Source organism: Neocloeon triangulifer, unplaced genomic scaffold (genome assembly GCF_031216515.1).
Source record: "Neocloeon triangulifer isolate White Clay Creek 2 clone unplaced genomic scaffold, ASM3121651v1 ptg000001l, whole genome shotgun sequence".
Lineage (NCBI taxonomy): Eukaryota > Metazoa > Arthropoda > Insecta > Ephemeroptera > Baetidae > Neocloeon > Neocloeon triangulifer.
The window spans coordinates 10665668-10686502 of NW_026775544.1; the positions used below are offsets into that span (position 1 = coordinate 10665668).

Sequence of the window (20835 nt, forward strand, 5' to 3'; positions counted from 1 at the left end):
AGACCTTTCGAGTGGCATTTCTTACTCGCGACATTTGAGGTTTATTTTGGGTCCGCAGCGACTTATCAAAGGTTTTGTTTGCATAGATTGTGTTTAAATTCAATGTTCCCCTCCTAACCACACTTCTCCATTTTCAATTGTGATTTTTTTATTGTCAAAACACTCCAATTAAAAAAAAATTTACTCGAACTAAACTGGTGGTACTCATGCTTGTTGATAAAAACATATTTATGCCATTATTTATTCCTGGTCAACATGACCTATCAGAAACGCAATAATCGCTTCGTGCTGCGATTAATTTTCATTTCAGCACGTTCGTTTGTTTTTGCGTCAATTAGCCACGCAAACGAATCATTCAGCGGTAATGTTTTATATTTGCAAACACCATGTTAATAATTTAAAAAACAAAAAAACAATTAATTATTATTTTCATTTTGACTCATTTATATGTTTGTTGATCACCAATCCACACAATGTTAGGAATTGTTTTCAATCTGTGATCTTTTTTTGTTTGAAAATAGTTCAGAATATGAGTTGTATTATTTCATAAAATTAATAATTTTACATAACTTTTCAACCCTCGGCGTAATAAATACTTCAAGTTATATTGTAAAACTCTATTGAAAAAAATTTATAATTTTAAACAAATAAATAAATTTTATAGCATTAGAGTAGAAGTAGCAAAAAATTTATGCAATTTTTGAAATAATTTATTAATTCTTATGAAATGTAATAAAAAAAAATACAATTAACCTATTAAATTTTTAAATAATAAAAAACACTTTTAAATTTTGTTATTCAAAGAAGTTTGTTTTTAAAATTGTAAAAAATAAAATACTCAATCTAAAATAAAAGACTAGGCTCTTTCATTTTGGATTTTTTTGTGTATTAAAATTTTCGTGTTAAAATTAAAAAAATTTGTCTATCATGCGCAAACCTTAATATGTTATGTAATGTATAATTATACCTTGTGCCTAATTATTTTATTAGTTCTGAAACGGTGACTTTGGAAATCAAATTTCAATTGCATTTAATTTCATTTTGAAATAATTAGCTCTTATTTTTTTTCAGAAAAACAAAATTGAACTTGTGAAGGAAATGCCGAATTTGAATTAAATTATTGTCAATTCTTCTATGTACAAAATTATTTATTTTATTGAATATATTAATTTTATTATTTAGTAATAATTGAAAATTAGTAAATTGATGTTTGCAAAATTGAAATGCTGCTGCTGTCGATTTAAAAATTTTTGTATCTTTAATACATGAATTTAACCAATTTATTAAAAATAATACTAAAAACTGAAACTGGGGGGGAAATAATATCATAAAATTTATAAATTTACCCAAAAAATATTTGCTATCCATGTTACAATTTATTTATTAAAAAAAAAGCCTATTTCCTTTTCAAATTGTGATTTGGACCAAATAAAAGTCATTGAAAAATTCACTGTAGCTACCTTGAGACGATTATTTTATTTGGCATAGGAGATCAAGTTCTTAAAATACAGTAACACATGTTCTAACAAAAAGTGGTCACACAACGGATGTGAAGTAGTCGGAAAAAGGTGTACATGTTAAATGAGAAAGAGAGTAGGAGGTTGCATAAGAGCTGGGCTACTTCCGTCTGCGTCCGAACCTGAGGAACATGTGATTGTTGTCCTGTCTCTTGATGGTTTCCCAGGCGGACGGCTCCTGCAAATACCGGTCTTGTCGCGGAATTGCTGGCGGCTCTAGGGGCTCCAGTTCTGCTGAAACAAAATCGCCGGAAATGAAAAGAGCTTCTGGAAAAAGGACCGGCGCAGGGAAATTACAATTTTTTAACTGTAAAAAGTTCTTTCGTCAGAGATGAAGAAAATGTGATTTTTTCTGACGAAAAGTGAGGCATATTTTAATGAATGGAGAAGAAAGGCGGCGTTACGAAAACGCAACTCGTTAAAAACGAGAATCTTTTGAAGTCTTTTCTTTCATTCACGTAGGAAAAAAAATTGTTGTAGGTCACCGAGCAAGTAATTAACTGGAATTTATCGCTGCGACGTTGAAAAATATCGAATATAGTTCAAAGGGCAGCTGCTTATACATTTGTGTATAAATTAAAGCGGAGGTTGAAATTTTCCTTTTGGGTGGAGAGAGCGCGAAATTGGTATTATAGGCATGTGAGTTTCCAGGCTTTCGAGCAGGATTATGTGTTTTGCGCTTCCTACGCAAATACATTTTTCCGCAACACACACGTGCCAAGTGGAAGCAAACGTGACCAACAAAAAGTTTTTATTTTTCCCCCAAGTATTTTGCCCTGTTTACGCGGCTGGATGTTTTTGGTCCGGAGATGTGTGAAACAAATAATAAAAACGAACAGATTAATTAATCCGCAGCGGCAATCATAATTTCTATGGAGTTTTTCAGTCAAAAAAGTTAATCTACAGTTACATTTAATCAGCATGCTTCTGTCTTCATAAAAAAATTCTGTGCTGAACGTTAATCGCAATTGTTGGTTCACAGTCTTTACACATTAATGGGAGGATTATTCTTAATTTACTTGATGTTTAATTATTTTGCATAATAAATAATAATGTTCTTGAAATATTTGTTTGATTTAGATAAATAATTCAAAGAACTTATATTTTACGTTAGTTCAGTTTGATTAAGATTTAATAAATTTTCGTTCTAAAAGTCACTTCACATTTTAATGATTTTAAGCCATAGAGGCTAGTTTAATTGAATGAAAATGGTATACATAAAACTTAAGAAATTTCCAGACTCCTTTTAATTTAGAAATTGACTTTAGTAGAAGAAGCTGAAAATTTTTTGAGTGGGCTCATATTCTTTTCGACTGGTTTTTATTTAAAGCCATTATGTTTAATGGTGCGTACTTAATTTCGCCATCACCAGACGTAGTTAGTTGAGTACGTTATGATGCAATTATGGATAAAAAAAAGTTTCGCTATTAGGACAAATTATGTGCTCGCGTAATAAAAGTAGTGAGCAGACACGTCAGCGGAAATATGACAGGGGTTAAAAGGTTTTCGGTATAAATTCATTACTTGTATTTTTCGTCCCACATGGGCTGCATTTTCTCCAAATATGACGAAAGGATATGAGTGCAGTTGTGTCTCCTTTTTCAATTTGCAAAAGTTTTACGCGTACGTGAAAAAGTAGAAAAAGTTGTGCGGAAAAGCATCAAGTCTCATCAATTATTCAAAATGACGCTCCGATCCACCCGAGTATGATATTTATTTAAAGTGCTCCTGCGTGCAAAGTGGAGAAAATGATAAAATTTCACGACGAATTGCTTTTGCAGAGATTCAACAGAAATTTCGTTTCTATTTCCTTGTGTAGAGAAAGGAGATCGCGAAGCAGTTTTGTATTTTCTCTCCCCTTGACTGGATACGCTGGGCAAACAAACCCCTCTTGCGCGATTCAAATTCATTTCCTTCACCGCTCGGAAATAAACATGTGGAAAAATAAGTGTGTGCATATGCAGGTATATTATTATACGTGAAGGAGAGATTGATTTTTGTGCCAGGAAAATTAATATTTATTCAGGGCTGCGAATTAATGAGGCGCGCAGGATGCATCGCGCGCGCGACAGATTTATGGCACACGCGCTCCTCTCCAAATTAATGTCGGTAAATTTTATAATATTTTTTAAATGCTGACACGTTGAGCCCGACCCAAAGACAAGCACCCTGCTTAAATTTTCGCCACGTGTTTTGACTTTCGCGATACAAATTGAAAGTTACTGTTTTTGCACCGCAACTTTTCACACGCGGGATGGAATGAAATTTAAAAGTTTGCTCGCGGAGATAAGAAGACGCATTCATCATGTTTTGGTACTGATTTGCGCGAGATGCAAAGTCATGTTTGTTTGCTTCAATTTCACTTTTGATTAAAATCGCGTTTGACAAAACAATGACTTCGCGCTGTTGAAAGATTCGCGCGTATTTGAACTTTTAATGCAAAAGTTTATCAGTGAATTTCGTTATAGAAAAATAGTAATTTACCAGTTTCAAGTTGGGATTGATCAATTTTCATTTCTCCTTAAATAACACAAAATGAAGAAATGAATAAAAATGAATTTTTTTTAAATATTCATTGATATTAAGAAAGTGAATTAATAACTAAGAAATTAAAAATTATGAGTAACAATTTGATTGAAATAGATTAAACAATTTTCCATTAGAAAATAAATTCCGTTCCAGTTCCATTCATGAGCAAAAGTAGCATCATCATTAAAATAGTGTAAATATCGAATTGTTCAAAACGTTTTACATAAAACAAATCATTTTCCTCACCTCCGTCTGATGGAAATCTTCTGGGCAATCTGAATACTTGCTGAGCAGGCGCTGAAACAAAGTAATAATTTTTTTCAGTATTAATATCTATTCTATTGTAAATATTCGTTAGCAAAGGGCAGGATATTTGAAAAATAACGAGTAACTTCAAATTCGTGGGCCCTTTTGTTTTGCGCTAAAAATAAGCAGGAGAGAGTGAAGTTTTACTGCCCCTCAAAATGCAAAAACCCACGCCGAGTATAGCATTAAGTTGAAAGACTTGCAAATAAACTATTTTTTCTCTACTTAAATTTTTTTGTGTGCGTCTTTTTTTGTGGAATTTTTGTGTAGATTAGTGTGGGAAGTGTCTCATGATTATCATTAAATTCATTTTTATATTAATTGGTAATATGAATGTAATGTTTGTATTATTTTAAATATTTATTTATAAATATTAATTTAAATTTTGTCTCAGCATATTAAAATTAACATACCTGTTTAGTTTGTTTGATCGTTTGATTACATATTTAATCACGGAATGAAATTTCTCATTAATTTGATTGGGCGTTAACAGAATTATCAACAAATATTTACGTAATCGTTCTAAATAACATTATGAGGAACAGAGTGGATGTGGCGGTGTAACTTTGCTATGCGCGCCACTTTGGTCAATTTTTGTTGAGGGAAATACGCGGTTTGAAGATTTGGCTGATAAACGAGAGTGGACGCACTTTGCAGGCGTGACATTCAAACAAAGCGACACACGGTGGGTGTAATTTCCAGGATTTTAATTATGCGCGCGAGGGTGAATTTAGAGCGTGCGGTTTCATTGTCACTCGACTCCAATTGAATGAAAGGAGGATTGCGTCAAAACACACAAACGCAAAAGTCAGATTTAATTACCGCCCCAAAACTTGCAATCGCACCGAAAGAGAAACTTGCTTCGAATATAGAATTACTCGCATTGATCTGAAGCATCAAGTTTGTTTGCGTTTGCCTATTGTTCCAACAAAACCCACAAAGCAAATTATAGGAAAAAGGTCAAAACTTGTTCTTAAACTATTATGTTCATGCAGAAGTTCTCTCAACTAAATTACAAACAAAAATGCTAAATGTAATTTCTGCAACAAAAGCAGACTGAGCATTTCCTTTTGATAGATGTTTCAAGTGAATTTAATTAAAAAATTGCATTAATTTATTAAAACTGTCAGTAATATTTAAACTTTTGTCCATCCAATTGCAGATAATATAACTAACCAAAAAAATTATTTACATATCAAAAAAATGAAATTAATATTTTCTGCAGCACTGCGTGGAATTGATCAAAAAGAGCAGAGCAAATGAATTAATAGAAATGCATTTTATACGACTTATATTGTTTGGGCAGTGGATTTCCTTTGTTGAATCTATTTCAAGCGAGACAATTTCTTTAAGATTCCTCAAATTTTTGCCGAATTTCTCAACATTACAATTAATTTAAAAAACGGATTCAAAAATTATTTTGCGGAATAATTTGCAAAGAATGAATGTTTTGTAAAAAGTTAGTAATTTTGTTACCTCTGCGAATGACTTGGACATTTTCGTCCGAGTAGAGCCAGCTGCAGAAGCCCTTGAGAGGCGCGGGGAGGCCTTCGGGCTGGGCGCAGATAGAGCGCACGGACGCAGTGTTGGCCGAGTGGGCCACCTGAAGGAGCAGAAGTGCGCAAACGACGGCCAGCAACCAGTCCAGCGGCGAGTTCTTCATCGCGGTCGCGAGTGAGTCGACGGCGCCGCGGCCGCAGCTTTTGACGCCGACCTGGCGCATGCCCCTCGGCCGCCGCCTCCGCCACCGCCGCCTCCAGCCCCCGCACTTCCAACCCTACCTGAGGCGCGACTGCCCAGGTCACGCAGCGATTAATTGCGCGGCTCGCAAATGGTTTAATTCCGAAACTGGAATTGTGAACAATTATACAGTAAATTAATTTCAAACACTTTTCTCCTTTTGTATTGGTTTTTTTTCCTTTTTTAAGAAAAATATTCCGGCTTTTATTAATATTTTGCTTTGTAAAGCTGCAAAAATACGAAATGTGGTAGTAGTTGAAAGTCTTTGATTGTTATAAGTGCAATTTGATACTAAACTAGAGAAGATATTATTGAAAATAAATTAAAAGGTTCTTAAGAATGAGCATAAATTTAATTATTTTTATTTTTATTGTAAAATAATGTCATAAAATTGCTTTGAATACGAAAATCTATTTAGAAAATGTTTTATTTGAATTATTCAATACAGTAATAATGAATTCTATTACAAAAATAACATTATCATTTTCCCCCTCTATTTTAAGAAAATTGAATTAAATTTTTGCGCTAATTTTTTTAACTCCAACAAATATTTTAAATATTCCAGTAAAAGACGATCACTTTTTTGGTGTACCAAGTAAGGAAAATTCAACTTTTTACAGCAAATGTTGACTGCGAATAAACAAGCCGGCAAAATATAAATTTTCATTCCATTATTTTGTATGGAAAGTCTTGGATCAAAATATTTAAATATCCATCACCCTCCCAGCACCCTCCTAAATTTCTATTTTTACGTGCAAATATTATTTATTGTGCACACTTAGTCATCACTAAAATTTATGTGCAATTAAATCTCCATTCCCATTCCTTATTTGATAATAAAAACACGTTTTTGGTAATTTTAACCGGTTTAAGAAGGAAAATTTTAAATTGGAACTATTTTCATTTCATGAATACTAAATTTTTGAATTATTTCGCAACTTATGTAAATAAAGCTTAATTTTGCTTTTCTTTCTTTAATTTTAAGACGTATTAATGTAATTTTTCACGCCAATTTATGTTTATTTTTTCTTTTTGGGCTGAGATTATCTTTAAATGAACCTTGCGAGGAATAATTAATATATAATTTAATAATAAACGATAGAATAAAATTATTGAGCTACAGAATTCTGAAATTGACGGATGATGAATAGGAAGAAAATTAAATTGAAGCTTTTTACATAATTATTTGAGCTTTTGACAATTTTATAATCAAAATCAAATCAATCAGGTGCTGATCAAAAGAAGTTTGTTATATAAAGTCGGGCTAAAACGCACTTTTTGTCACGTAGAGCAATGTTTTCGCTCTTACATAACCGAAACATATTTTCCTCGATTTAATTGAAGATCAGAGAACACAACAAATCGCTTTCATTGTTTGCGATCCTCTCCTCCTCCATTATTACATTTATCTGCGCAAAAGCGCTCGTCTTTTAAATTGCCTTTCTCATGGCAGCAGCTTTAATTAATAAAATTGATTTCCTCGCATCTCTGTATACCGTGTACTAATTATATTTACAAATTGTTCGCGCATCGGACAAATTAGGCGGATTGCGAAACGCAGCGGGGAGAGGAGAATATGAGAATCCCTGTAAGAGACGCAAAACATTTATTTATTCTTTACGTAACTTTCTTTCATTCTTTCTCAGCTTTTGAGCAAAATTAAATTTTTAGTATAAAAATTTGCTTTTTTGATGGAAATTAATCGAGTTGGAGCGCTGATTAGTTTTTTAGCCACCACATTATTGCAGGTCGCCGCGACGGTCGGGCTGCTTGGAAGTGAGAGCTCCTGATTGACACGAATAAAAAATAATGAACGGTTCATTCATCACTGAGGCTGACACGTTCCCAACTCAAATTCAAAATCTGTCACTCGGAAACTGCGTCGGTCGGTACACATACATAATAATTTGCGTACCGAATTGAAAAGAAAAAAATCCAAATTTCAGTTTTTATAAAATGGAAAATAGTAGAGGGAATAATTTTGTCTGACACCACGTCATGCGTTTTCCATCTCAACATTGTTTTCATGACAATATAGATTACAAACCATAATACCCTAAATCAATGCAAAAATTCCTCATTGCATTATGATTTATTTTAATTTTCTGCAAAAGCTTTTAAATTTAAATTTTTTTCTCTTTCTTCTTTGAACTGGTTCAATTTTTTTTCTTCAAATTTCCAAGATTCTAGAACTATATTCAATGAAATTTACAAGTTTATGCATTTTTTGCATTACAAAATTATAAAAATGAATGTCCAAATATTGCAAATTTAACAATAGATGTTCAAAAATTTAAAAAGAATACATTTTCAGGCTAAAAACCTAATATATTTTAGCCTTTTAGGCAATTCATTCGAAAATATTGAATATATTTACATCTTCATTTTTGGTTGCCTAGTGTTTACCAGTTTTCCTGATGTAAGTAAAAGCCGAATCATTGCAAGCAGCACACATTTCGGAGAAAACGCTCTGGATAAACAACCAGAGAAGATATTTTTTACTCATAACAATATGTACTTGACCGATCTTTCATGAACCGCAAAAATAGTCATGTTATGGTCTAGAAGGCAAAGCGAATTTCGTCAAGGACTTTCCTTGTATGACAATTATTACAAAGCCAATTGTTTTGGGAAATTTATCTATGGCACGCACAAACAGGGAAACTCCACACGGCTGATAAAAAGGCGACAACTTTATTTTTGATTGACACGAGAGCATCAGGAACTTTCCACCTTGTTTGCTTGTCATCTCTCGAGTGCACGCTGCCTTCTGATACCGAAATGTCAGTCCAGCTAGACGAGGAGAGATTATCGCCTGCGAGCGCAAATTGATTTCGAATGGAAAATTATTCATGAGAATAAAATAAATTCAGCATGCAAATGCGTGCTTTAATATTTATTGCGAACGTGCACTGGACTCGAAGCTGCAATACCTGCTGGATTCAAAGTGACTCAAGCAGAGGAGCGAGCACATATAAAAAAATAGTACATAAATGGTTGGCGGCTGCACACACATAAGGCGCCTTCTTCAATTTTGCTCTCTTATACGCTTCACGCTCCAGTGGACACGTTTGAGCGCAAATTCTAATACCGACGAGGCCCTAAATTTCAATTAAAATCAAATCTTGGTCACAGTAATTTGCTGTAAATTGAGGAAAATCTCAAGGCATATTGTTCATCTTGCATTATGAAAGTTCAAAAATGAACCTTTGCTCCTTAATATAAGCTAATTTTTCCTCATATTCCAGAGTAATTAATTGGATGAAATACTCAAAGTCAAAAAGGAAATTTTTCTGGTGAAAATTATATTGCTTTCCATTGAAAATACATTTTCTACATAGATACAGCGCTACAATTGAATGCAAAATACTATTTTTCTCTCCCATTTACTTTTGTGCTCCTGTAGGGTTAATTTGTATTTTCTTTAAATAATGCAAATCTTACAATCTTAGAAAAAAAACTTTCTTTCAGGGTGTTGAATTAGAAATTTTGCAGATTTTTCAATTATTACTTCAATTTAATTATATCAATTCTAAACATAATAAATAAGGACAATTTTAGTGGGAATAAATCAATAATTGTTGATATTTATCAGTAAAATCTGCCAGAATTTATTAATACTCTGCTGATGTTACAGTCCAGACATATTTTATTACAAATTTTCGTCTTTTCTTACAAAACCAATAGAACAAGCGGTGAAAAGAATTCAAAATCTATTTATATCTTCTTAAAATAAAAGAGCCGGATGAGGTTGCTTTTCACAATGGCTCACAACCTATCAAGGAATTAATAAGAGTGATATGTCGGCGAAAGGGAGGCGGCCCCGAAAGCGTGTGCCGAGCATTCGGGCCAGGCTGCCTTTCGCCTCCAGCTTTCTTTCTACCACAACTCGCCGTCCTTCTCCTTGGCGGGAACTTCGATCACCCTGGGCTTGTCTATGATGCGGGCGGTGCGCGAGCCCTTCTCGACGATGCCGATGATCCACGCCTGGTAACCCTCTTGCTTTTCGATGTCCTTGCAGTAGGCGGCCGCCTGCTCCCTCGGCAGGCAGATCAACAGACCTCCCGAGGTTTCCGGCGAGTGGCCTTGAAGGAGCTGGAACATGTTTCCGCACGCCTTGGCCACGGCGGCCATCTTGGCGATCACGGGCAGGTTGTGGATGACAAAGGACACCTCGTTCTTCTGGTGCCTGGCAAGGTTCTGGGCGTGGCCCAACAAACCAAAGCCGGTCACGTCCGTGGCACCGTGGGCGTTGTATTTGTGCATCAGGCGCGCAGCTGAAAACAAACAAAAATTAGAAATTTAAAGGAAAAAAATAGCCATATTTCCAATAATCTGAATTAAGTACTTTAAAGGTGATAATTGTTCTTTATATTAGTAATTTTTAGTACAATTAATTTGTATAAGTAATTTGATTACAAATAAGAAAATATGAAACATTAACTGATGTAGATTAAGTGGCTTCAAAATTTGATAAAAATTGGTTTCAATTTTCTATTTTCAATCAAATTCATGCTAATAATTTGGGACAAAGATTTTATTTTGTGAGAAATGAATTTTTATTATTAATTTAAACCACGTTGATAACTGCAATTCTCTGACGGAATATGAAACTCCTAAAATTTAATTTCAATTTAACTACCAAACTATTTCCATCAATTTTTTATTCCTCCACTTACCAACTCTATTTAATCTAGTCATCGAGTCCATAGAGCGTTGGTAGGCCTTTCTCATATCATCCTCGGAAACAACCAACTTAATTCTATTCCACCTGTCGGCCTGGTCGAGCCAAGTGTGTCCGCTGACTGCGACCTGAGTTCCTAAAGGTTTGGTGAGCACCAGGACGTCTCCCACGACGGCATTGTCAGGCCTTGAGAAATAACAAAAATCAATTTGCTTTCATTTAAATAAAAAAAATTGTTATTGTACACTATGTATTCATTAGGCTGGCAAACCGTGGTGGCCACTCCGCCGATGGTACACCAGGGGTTGAGGACGGTTTGGCCGCCCGTGACTGTCGTGCCCGCCTCCAAGGCCGAATCCTTGAAGCCTCTCATCATCAAGGGAACCACAACGTCCCTCTCCTTCTCCGTCATTTTGGTAGACACGCCAAGGAGCATGAGCATGTTATCACACTCGGTCACTCCCATGGCAAACAGGTCACTCAAGGTGTTAGCACAAGCAATTTTGCCTGAAAAAATGCAGATTTTTTTTTTTTTTTGTAAATTATTTGAAGAAATCGATTGCTTGATTTTTTACCCATGATGTAAGGGTCGTCGACTATTGGGTAGAAGAAGTCGGTGGTCTGGACCAGGGAAAGGCCTCCGTGGCGCAGAGGGGTGACTGAAGCATCCATGCCAATTCCTATTTCCTCAAATAAAATATTAGTAAAAAATTGTTCATTCTTCCCTTCCAAAAAAACATAGAGGTTCAAAATAAATTATTTTCTTTTCATATTTTCAACCTGTGGAGGAAAATTACGACCCTGAGTGAAAAAGACATAATTTCGGTCCCTCTCATTGAGATAAGAAACTCCCGTAAATTCCGTCTCACGAAACAAGGAGACTTTAAAAACGGACATGCCCAACAGCCGAATTTCTCAAATCAAATCCGTTTTGAGCCCTTTCCAAAGGGTTTGCGACCCTGAGAACGGTAAAGGAAGGTCATTTGAGTTGAAAGTGGTGGTTTTGAGCAGCCATCGGCGTGCGAAGGGCTGCGAAATGGGGTTCGGACGGCGGGGCATTCCCATCCGCGCTGCCTGACAACAACCGAAGGACAGGTGGGTGTCGTGGTCGCGGGAGGGACACGTACCGATCCTGGGGATGGCCATGAGCATGAAGTGGGCGTCGTGGTCCTGGGCATTGTGCTCGTCTTGCTGCAGTCCCTCGAGGAGTTTCATCAGAATCTCCTGAGGGACCTTACACCCTCATCCTTTGAGATCAGCAAAACGAGTGAGTCGGAAGCTGGCGTCCAACTCGTGCGCCACAGGATCGAACGGCCGGCGGAGGGCCAACGCGTTCGGGTTGTGTCCCAACTCGAGCTGCGCGGCCGCCAGCACGTCCGAGGACACGGCGCCCTGCTGCATGGACAACATGGTGTGCGAATCCAGAAGTCGAGGACTCGTCGCGGTCGGTGTGAGGATCCGCGCAAAATGGCGTTCTCCCTTGTCTTTAAAGAGCCCGTGCAGCCGACGCAGCCGGCGTCCGAATCCGGCGCGCTCATTGGTCGACGCGCGTGGCGCCAACCGCTTAGGGAGCCACCATTGCAGCTCCCCCTTGCACTGCTCCTTCGCGCCCAACCGGCCTTCCGCTCTTGCCCTGAAAGTACCCTTTCCCCGCACCCTTCGCAAGCGGATTCACGCGATCCACCGTCGGGGCGGCCAATTTCTGTCCTCTAAGGTGTGTTTGGCGCTGATTTTGGCCGGCCGTGGCCGCAAAAAGTCCAAGTTGAAATTACTTATGAACTGCCTGTACGACCAGTTCCGTAAAATGCCAAAATCTTCTAATCTGCTCCATTTAATTTGGTTTTTTGAATTTTTTTTAGTATCAAATAATTATTTGTATAATAAAGCATATAAAAAACCTACATGATTTTGGATGACAGGAGGAAGTTTATGAAAAATTAATAAAAACAAATTGCAAATTTTCCGTTCTCCAATATTTACCATTGCAATACATATAATATATCATGACGCAAAAAAACCACCAATATTAAGGAAAATTCACAAGCAATTAATTGTGAATAATCTATGTCTTCTACTCTTTTACCATTGAGGTATATATTAGGAACAAAATATAGCAAAATAATTAAAAATGCCACGCAGATTTTTATTCGTGAAAGTTTCGCATGTGATTTGTGATTTTGTAGCTTCCAACAGTTTCCGCTAGAGGGCCAGAGCTCCCAGCAAATCTTGTTGATCTTGAACAACATCTTGAACTTTGCCTCGAAAACGTAAACATTGCCATGCTGGAAGTCAAAAGTCGGCAGAAAACATTTTTGTTTCTTTATGAAATTATTTAAGATATTTCGCGGAAATCGCAGATAGACTGCTCGTAAATTAAGTTTCCATGGAGCCCGAAAAAGTGCAGTGCCAGTTTTTTGTGTTGAAGAAGAAACGTTTGTGCAGAATGACGGTGAAAATTGGAGAAACATTTTGCGGCGAACACATTGCCCACACTAAACCTACTGAAGTATTAATAAATTTATATTTTCTCTTACAATTTTTACCCTTTACTTTATTTTCTTATGTCTGCAGACCCTTGATGGAAGTTCGGTAAGCTTGGACGAAAAGAGAGTTAGAGTTCCGTGCCCGTTCGACAGCACCCAGTAAGACGATTTGTTTATTTTCATTAAATAAAATACATTTTATTTTGCTTAGCACTTGTTTCAAAAGTCAACTGGCGAAGCACATGGCAAGATGCAACTCGAAGCCGAGCGAATCCAAGCCGGATTATATCTGTCCAGGTATCAATGCTGGCCCTGCCGAAGAAGAGGTGCCGAAAGTTCGGTTGAATGATGTTTCTGATGACGAGCTCCTGAGCTTGATCAACAGAGTTAACACTATTTACAATGGTAGATTAATTCATACAAATGTGATTCAAACAATATTCTAAAATTTAATTATTAATTTTAGATCATGTAAAAATTATAGAAAAAATAAAAGAGCATCCATCTCTGGCTGAGGAAATTAAACGTCCCGATATCGGAGCTCCAGCGCTCAAACACCTTCTGCAAAATTCAACCCTGATTTCTCTGATGGAGGACGAAAATTTGCTCAAGGACAACTCGTGCTTTGTGGAAATGGGAGCTGGAAAAGGTATAAATTATGTTTTTGCCTTGAAGTTTTAAATATATAACTAAATAAGATTTCTGGTTTTTTCTGTTTGTAGGAAAACTCACGTTTTGGATAGCCCAGGCAACTAAAACTTTGCAGAACTGCAAATACTCCCTTGTAGACATTTCCACCTGCCGACACAAAAGCGAAAACAAACTGCCACTCGAAGGAGTTTCTGCGGAAGTGATCAGAGTCCGAGCCAATGTTGCGGATTTACTTTTGGAGAAGGTGGAATTCCACGAAGGTTGCCAGTTTGTAGTTCCGGTCAGCAAACACCTTTGTGGAGCAGCAACAGGTTAAAAAAATTAAATTTTTTAACATGTAATTAAATTTTTTTATTATATTAGATTTTGCACTTCGCTGTGTTGGAAATTCAATTTCGAGTGGAATGTCCATTCAGACTGAAGGACTTGTGATGGCACTGTGTTGTCACCACCGGTGTGAGTGGCGGCATTACGTTGGAAAAGAATTTTTTAAGGTGTGGATATTTAAAAAAAAAATCAACCCTTTTTCTGATAAGTTGATATTTTTAGAGCGTCGAATTATCTCCCCGAGACTTTTCGCGCATGTGTGTTCTGGTTAGCTGGGCAACCTGCGGGACTGGAAAGAGTCGCCTGTCCGAAGAGAAATCTGCAGACCAGCAGGATCCAAATCCGCACAGAGACAGGTATGACCGACTCAAGTTGTGCCGAGAAGTTCGAGAAGAAATTGGCCGAAAGTGCAAACTTGTGATAGATCAGGGAAGGGTTGATTATTTGCAGTCTTTAGGGTTTAATAGTGAGCTGGTTTATTACGTCAAGCAGAGCATAACTCTGGAAAATGTTTGCTTGATCGGAAAGAAGAGCGTGAAAAGTTAACGAAAATATATAAATTTTATTTATCAATTGTTTTAATTAGAATAAATAAATCACAGACTGAAGCCAAAACTTTTGATCCACTTAAGTCCAACCACAGTTTCCTTTTCCGGTTTGTACTCGAGACCAATCCATTTGTCGTAACCATTTTGCTCTAACTGATTCAAGACGTACTGGTAATTTATTTCGCCATCTGAGTCCGGCTCGTGCCTGTTAGGCACTTGAGCGATTTGCACATGACCTAATCAGCTTAAATTAAGAACTTTTAATTCCGAAATTTTATTTTTATTATACCAACAAAGGGAAGTAGGTCTTTAATATTGTGAGCCAAATTTCCCTTGAGCTGCTGCAAATGGAAAAGGTCCATCATGATCCTCAAGTTCGGAGAGTTGACGGATTTGACCAAACTCAGAGCTGGAAAATTTAAATTTAGAATTTTGCGGATTGACAAAATCAAATAAAACCTTTGTCGTAGCTGTTCATGAAGTAATGGGGCACGCTGCGGTTGTTGATTGGCTCAATCAAGCCAACAATGTTGTTCTGGGCGAGCACGGAGGTTGCAAATTTTATATTTTGCTCGTAGGTGCTCCAGTTCTCTTCAGAAGGACTTTCAACTTTGCCGGACATTATGTGAATCCTGATTTATTCAGTATTTTATAGACAAATATCATTAAATTTTAGAGAAAAAAAATCAACCTGTTGCATTTGAGGGCATTGGCGTAATCAACAGCCAGCTGCAGACTTTTCTTTAAGTCCTCCTCTTTGCCGGGCAAAGCTGCCGTTCCCAAATCACCCTTTGTCACGTCACCTTTTAAGAAAAAGAAAAACTAGTTTTTATTACTTATATTCTAAATAAATTGTTTGCAACCCGTACCGACGTGAATGTTGATGAGCGCCTGCTGGACGCCGGCCGCTTCTTTTGCGGCCACAACTTCCTCCAAAGGGTGGTCGTACGGAAAGGCGCACTCGACGGTTTTGAACCCCGCCTTGGCCGCCAGGGCGTATCGCTCCAGCAGAGACGAACTCTCTTGGAACATGAAAGACAGATTCGCGCAAAACTTCAAACCAGACATTTTTCGAAAACTGGTCCAGACGACTAAATAAAAATAATCAGATGCTTCTCTTTATCTTCGGAGCAGCTGCTGGGTGTGTCGACGGGCGCTGCAAAAGCTTCAAGTTCAAAAGTTTTCCATTTTTTTGAATTTTTTTTTTCAAACCAAGTTGAGTTACGTTCGGTGATAAAACCGCCACAATAAATTATGCAAATTGATTCGCTGACTTTGCGATTTGCGTCACGAATGGTTTATAATTTATAATAGAAGGATAAGCGCGCGCGAGCAGTGAAAGTGAATTATAGCGCGACGCAGATCTGTTCATGTTTTGTAGACCAGGGTATTTGACCCAGTAAACAAGGCGCAAGTGATTTCTTGAAATTGAAAAGCAGTTTACCAACCAAGCGCTCCGAATACTTCACTCAAAAGTCAAAAGTTATATTCTTTATTGATCATATTCATCAAAATAAATTTAAAATAAATATTTTTTATTTATTTAATTTATAAATTAATAATTTTAAGAAAAAAAATACTTTTTACATTCATTTATTTACTTCTCTCATTTTGTTATTGTTAATTATACTCATTTTTTGTAACTCAATGAACCGCAATTTAATGTCAATAAGTTGAATGGCCTCTTTTGAATTTAACTGTTCAACTTAATTTTTTATTCTTCCCATTTAAATGCTTCAGCCTGATTGAACCCTAGGGCAAGATTTTCTACATTTCTGTCAAGAGTCCATTAGTCAGAATGAGCTTGTCGAAATAAACTGAATAGAAAAAAAATTGCAGAGGTGGAGACGGAAGCGTGATTATTTTATATTGCACGCCATCACAACCTAATTCCTGGGTGACTTGCGAATTTTTTTTTAGCGTGCGAATTATAATGGGAGAAAATTATGTTCCGTCACATTGAGCTCATCCTTGTTGGAACTTCTTTTCATTAGCAACACTTCTTTTGTGCCAAATCAAATTGAGTGTGCAGAATTCTTGTTCAAATGAGAAGAGTGCGAAGGTTACTCACTTTGAAAAACAATAATTTTTCTGCTTATCTATTAAAAGAAATTATTATAATTTTTGTTTGCACTGATTGCTGTAATGAAAATGTACATGCGTAATAGAAATAGAAGGAGAGACTTCTTCCTATTGACTAATGTGAATTAATGTCAAATGTTGTCACGAAAATGTAATAAAATTTGCCGAACCCACTGGTTCAGTAATTTTTCTTAATGTATGAATAATTGAATTGCAAATTCACATTATGCGGTTTTCAACTTTGCCTGAAATAAAATGAACAAATTATGAATAATAAAATTATGTGTGCAGTGTTATTGAATAACATGGCAAATTTGTGCGGCCCCTTCTCCTCGTCTCGTCGCACTCTGCTGCCCGGGATTGTGAGATGATTTGGGAGCCGCCGCAGGTCCACCTCTATTGTTGTCCCTTATTCTGCACTTGTGCGGCGCGCGTCTCGCAACGTGAGCGTCCTTTTGCATAACACGCATTAATTCCCGGCACGAAGAGTAAGTTTTTCTTTCTGAACTGGCAGTATTTGTATAAATGCACGAGGGGATTATTATTGGTGAACAAACTTTTGATAAGAAAAGGGACGCACGCGGCCGCGACTGCTTGTTTTAACACCTCTCAAGTAGAAAATTAGTGTTGTTAGAGCAAGAAGTGTCGCAAAGTGCAGGAAATACCAGATCGTCACTCACTTCATTTGCCACAAGTAATAATTTTTCCCTCGACAAATAAGAAAGAAAATATTTCAGATTGCGCAATGAATCAGTCCGCCGGCCTGCTAATTACTTCACTCCTCGCAATATCAGGTATATAATTTAATTACGTAATTTTTCACACTCGGTTTGAAATATTAATTTCCTTGTGAAAAAGTAAAAGTTTTACTTTTATATTTTTTTGAAAGAAAAAATTGTTGATTTAAGTGCTGGCCGCGTACGACAAGCACCCGTGCCTGAGGTCATGCGACCCATCAACTCTTCCCATGACCTGCCACTACGACTTCCAAGTAGAGTTGTACCAAACACTTAGCAAAGCGTGTTTTGCCTGCGCCTTCGGAAACGCGTCCGACTGTTTTCGGGACGATTGTATTTTCGGCGACGGAATTTCCCGGCCCGTGGTCGTCGTCAACAGGAAACTGCCGGGCCCAGAAATTAGAGTAAATTGAATTAATTTTGGATAAAAGAATCGTTTTTGGTTAAAGCCTTGATCCGAAAGGTTTGTTTGGGCGACCGAATAATAGTGGACGTGCACAACTCGTTGGTGAGCGAAACGACGTCGCTGCATTGGCACGGCCACCACCAAAGAGGGTCGCCGCACATGGACGGCGTGCCGCTGGTCACACAATGCCCCATCAGCCCTGCCTCAACCTTCAGGTACAACTTTGTCGCCGACTCGCCTGGAACTCATTTTTGGCACTCGCACTCAGGTATTCAAATTTTACAAGTAAATTTAAAATTAGGAAAATATTTATTTGAAAATAATCCACTAGCAATAAAATAATCTTAATTACATTTATTTTAAATTCACCAAAATTCCTTTTTTTTCTAATTTTTCTATTCTGATTTAATATTTTAAAGAACAAAAACGACTTTTTTGCGACTTCTGTTTATGGAATAATCGACAGATTTTATTGCTGAATTTAAATTCTTCCGTTGTTATAAATATATTTGATCAAGTGGTACGAATTACTACGAATATCATAAATATGATTTAATTTTAAGGGGGGAAATACTTTTTAATAAAAGTTGTTTGAAAATCATAAAGTAAAGAATAAAAACTATCAATTAAATTTGTTAAATATTGAATTTCATTGCTTAAAAAGCTCTTTTCCAACCAAAATTTCATTAAATTTTTAAAGACTTAAATCGCTGTAAATGTTTAATTTTTTAAAAGGAGTGCAAAGAGGTGACGGCGTCTTTGGCGCGCTAATTATCCAAGATCCAAAAGACGCGCACTCCAACCTGTACGACTTTGACCTGCCAGAGCACACAATCGTATTGAATGACTGGTACCACGAAGCTACCGTCGGCAAATTCGTCGCCCACCACTTTGGAAACGGAGACAACAAGCCACCTAGCATATTGGTCAACGGAAAGGGCAGGTTGTGGATGAGCAACGACTCCGCTCCACAAATGCCTTTGCAAAATTTTCAAGTGACAAAGGCGAGCAGTCGATAATTTTTATAAATAAAAAAATGACGTGAGAAAGTTTCAGGGCAAAAAATATAGGTTCCGGCTTATCAATTCCGGGTTCAATAATTGTCCGATGGAGCTTTCTGTGGACAACCACACTCTTGCAATAATAGCCTCAGACGGCTTCAGTCTCCAACCTACTTCAGGTATATTTTTGTTGTCTATTTTTTAAATGATTTTTTGCCAATTTAATTTATTTTATAGTTGATTCATTGGTTTCCTATGCTGGAGAGCGTTTTGACTTTGTGCTGGAAGCGAATCAGACGGTCGGACGGTTCTGGATGAGAATCCGAGGTCTGATGGATTGTGATGAGCGCTTCCAGTCTGTGCATCAAGTTGCAATCATTTCATATCAGGGCTCTGACCTAACGAAGGAGCCAAAGTCTCCAGTGGGGTACAGAGAGGCCAATCGGAGGGGAAAGGTAATTAAAATATTTTTTTCTTTGATAATAATTAATCTTCATTTTAAAGCAACTGAATTCAATGAACGTGGACTCTTTCAACGGAGACGAGAGCACAGCAACCATAGCAGAAGTTTTATCCCTTGAGCCGGGCGATGTCGACGTTTTGACAGCAAAGGCCGACCACACCGTTTACATTGGCTACGACTTTTATGCAAAAGACAACCCCCTTTTTCATCCAGCCGGAAAATACGGATTTGATGAAGGTTTTTCATTTTAATAAAAAGTTAAGCAAAACATTTTAATTTCTGTTAAAATTGTAGTTTTCAGAAAAAGTGAAAGACTAACGACTCCCCAACTAAACCACATAACTTTAAAGCTGCCGCCAACGCCTCTGATTTTGCAAACCGGAGACGCGCTGAATAAAATTGCTTGCAATGACTCTTCCCTAGCAATGCAAGGGAAGGATTGCAAGAAAAAGGACTTTTGCAAGTGCTTCCACAGAATCAAAGCCCGCGTTAATGATATCGTGGATTTTGTCATTTTCGACGAAGGTTATTGGGAAAGAAATTATTCAAATTTATAAAGCAATAATCGATTTCAAAATCAGGTGAAAGATTTGACGCCAACCATCCGTTCCACTTGCACGGTCACGCATTTCACGTCATGGCAATTAAACGTCTTGGAAATGCCACTTCATTAACAGAAGTGAGGAATATTATTGAACAAGGCCAAGTGAACAGGAAAAACCTTCACGCGCCTCTGAAAGATACGGTGACAGTACCTGACGGAGGATTCTCACTATTGAGAGTAAAAGCTTCAAATCCTGGTGAATTTTAATTTAATTAAGTGGATTCCATACTAAAATTTAATGAATCTGTGTAGGTGTTTGGATGTTCCACTGTCACATTGGGTTTCACGTTGAGATTGGAATGGCTTTTGTTTTCCAAGTGGGAGAGCCAGAGGAATTTGCGCCCAAGCCAAAAGGATTTCCGCAATGCGGAGACTGGAAGCCCAGTTCAGACGGAACGGTCGACTCAGATGAGAAAAGGGTAATCTATTTTGGTGCTTCGAAGATTAGGCTCAATTCTTAATTACATGCTAATTACAGATTGTGCTCATCAATGGTGTCAAGGACACTGATAAAATTTCCTATCAAATTTTACACAACATCACGGTGAATTTAAATCACCAGCCGCCACCACCAGCAGATCACGGAATTATCTACTCCTGGCCTAATTGGTTGAGGGGGAAAAACTCGGCTCCCAGGGACAGGCTTAATTTGGGTCATTTGATAGTTATTTTCTTTATTACTCTCACTTTTTAAGTTTAATATTGTAGCTTTATGGTTTTTGTTTTTCAACTTAATAAATAAGTGAGGATTTGGAAA

The 20835-nt window shown here is 37.1% G+C and overlaps 5 protein-coding genes across 7 annotated transcripts; 2 read left to right on the top strand and 3 right to left on the bottom strand.

Annotated features, from left to right (window-relative positions):
• Positions 1 to 1456: 1456 nt before the first annotated feature.
• LOC132196317 (uncharacterized) lies at positions 1457 to 6015 on the bottom strand. The gene is made up of 3 exons (XM_059618882.1): positions 5829 to 6015; positions 4293 to 4343; positions 1457 to 1751 (listed from the first exon to the last, which is right to left on the bottom strand). The coding sequence occupies exons 1-3, from the start codon at positions 6013 to 6015 to the stop codon at positions 1618 to 1620; spliced, it is 372 nt and encodes a 123-aa protein (XP_059474865.1). The 3' UTR covers positions 1457 to 1617.
• Positions 6016 to 9679: 3664 nt separating this feature from the next.
• LOC132200299 (inactive selenide, water dikinase-like protein) lies at positions 9680 to 12269 on the bottom strand. The gene is made up of 5 exons (XM_059625678.1): positions 11904 to 12269; positions 11352 to 11456; positions 11022 to 11283; positions 10772 to 10962; positions 9680 to 10369 (listed from the first exon to the last, which is right to left on the bottom strand). The coding sequence occupies exons 1-5, from the start codon at positions 12184 to 12186 to the stop codon at positions 9972 to 9974; spliced, it is 1239 nt and encodes a 412-aa protein (XP_059481661.1). The 5' UTR covers positions 12187 to 12269; the 3' UTR covers positions 9680 to 9971.
• Positions 12270 to 13017: 748 nt separating this feature from the next.
• Positions 13018 to 14852, top strand: LOC132200293 (tRNA:m(4)X modification enzyme TRM13 homolog). Of its 2 annotated transcripts, none has more exons than XM_059625653.1 (7): positions 13018 to 13282; positions 13348 to 13418; positions 13471 to 13664; positions 13726 to 13908; positions 13982 to 14221; positions 14274 to 14404; positions 14460 to 14852. In XM_059625653.1, exons 1-7 carry the CDS (start codon positions 13160 to 13162, stop codon positions 14781 to 14783), a joined length of 1266 nt encoding a protein of 421 aa, XP_059481636.1. In that variant the 5' UTR covers positions 13018 to 13159; the 3' UTR covers positions 14784 to 14852. The 2 variants fall into 2 exon arrangements, with proteins under 2 accessions (XP_059481636.1, XP_059481646.1); XM_059625663.1 differs by having other exon boundaries at positions 13744 to 13908.
• Positions 14780 to 16175, bottom strand: LOC132200306 (putative hydroxypyruvate isomerase). 2 transcript variants are annotated; one of them, XM_059625691.1, is made up of 6 exons: positions 15998 to 16175; positions 15655 to 15941; positions 15477 to 15588; positions 15245 to 15417; positions 15075 to 15194; positions 14780 to 15021 (listed from the first exon to the last, which is right to left on the bottom strand). In XM_059625691.1, exons 2-6 carry the CDS (start codon positions 15851 to 15853, stop codon positions 14834 to 14836), a joined length of 792 nt encoding a protein of 263 aa, XP_059481674.1. In that variant the 5' UTR covers positions 15854 to 15941; positions 15998 to 16175; the 3' UTR covers positions 14780 to 14833. The 2 variants fall into 2 exon arrangements, with proteins under 2 accessions (XP_059481674.1, XP_059481681.1); XM_059625698.1 differs by having other exon boundaries at positions 15655 to 16175.
• A 1064-nt stretch (positions 16176 to 17239) lies between these two features.
• On the top strand, positions 17240 to 20833 carry LOC132200266 (uncharacterized). The gene is made up of 12 exons (XM_059625611.1): positions 17240 to 17355; positions 17605 to 17661; positions 17776 to 18008; positions 18068 to 18278; positions 18746 to 19014; positions 19067 to 19190; positions 19249 to 19466; positions 19516 to 19711; positions 19769 to 19999; positions 20056 to 20274; positions 20331 to 20497; positions 20557 to 20833. Exons 2-12 carry the CDS (start codon positions 17613 to 17615, stop codon positions 20770 to 20772), a joined length of 2133 nt encoding a protein of 710 aa, XP_059481594.1. The 5' UTR covers positions 17240 to 17355; positions 17605 to 17612; the 3' UTR covers positions 20773 to 20833.
• The last annotated feature ends 2 nt before the right edge of the window (positions 20834 to 20835 follow it).

Coding starts and splice junctions, on each gene's coding strand:
- LOC132196317 (XM_059618882.1), bottom strand. CDS start 6,015: ATGAAGAACTCGCCGCTGGACTGGTTGCTGGCCGTCGTTTGCGCACTT. Junction 4,344..5,828: donor TGTCCAAGTCATTCGCAGAG/GTAACAAAATTA, acceptor ACTTTGTTTCAG/CGCCTGCTCAGCAAGTATTC. Junction 1,752..4,292: donor AAGATTTCCATCAGACGGAG/GTGAGGAAAATG, acceptor ATTTTGTTTCAG/CAGAACTGGAGCCCCTAGAG.
- LOC132200293 (XM_059625653.1), top strand. CDS start 13,160: ATGGAGCCCGAAAAAGTGCAGTGCCAGTTTTTTGTGTTGAAGAAGAAA. Junction 13,283..13,347: donor CCCACACTAAACCTACTGAA/GTATTAATAAAT, acceptor TTATGTCTGCAG/ACCCTTGATGGAAGTTCGGT. Junction 13,909..13,981: donor GGAAATGGGAGCTGGAAAAG/GTATAAATTATG, acceptor TTCTGTTTGTAG/GAAAACTCACGTTTTGGATA.
- LOC132200306 (XM_059625691.1), bottom strand. CDS start 15,853: ATGTCTGGTTTGAAGTTTTGCGCGAATCTGTCTTTCATGTTCCAAGAG. Junction 15,418..15,476: donor AATGCCCTCAAATGCAACAG/GTTGATTTTTTT, acceptor TGAATAAATCAG/GATTCACATAATGTCCGGCA. Junction 15,022..15,074: donor AGACCTACTTCCCTTTGTTG/GTATAATAAAAA, acceptor TAAGCTGATTAG/GTCATGTGCAAATCGCTCAA.
- LOC132200266 (XM_059625611.1), top strand. CDS start 17,613: ATGAATCAGTCCGCCGGCCTGCTAATTACTTCACTCCTCGCAATATCA. Junction 18,279..18,745: donor TTTTTGGCACTCGCACTCAG/GTATTCAAATTT, acceptor ATTTTTTAAAAG/GAGTGCAAAGAGGTGACGGC. Junction 20,000..20,055: donor TTTTGTCATTTTCGACGAAG/GTTATTGGGAAA, acceptor TTTCAAAATCAG/GTGAAAGATTTGACGCCAAC.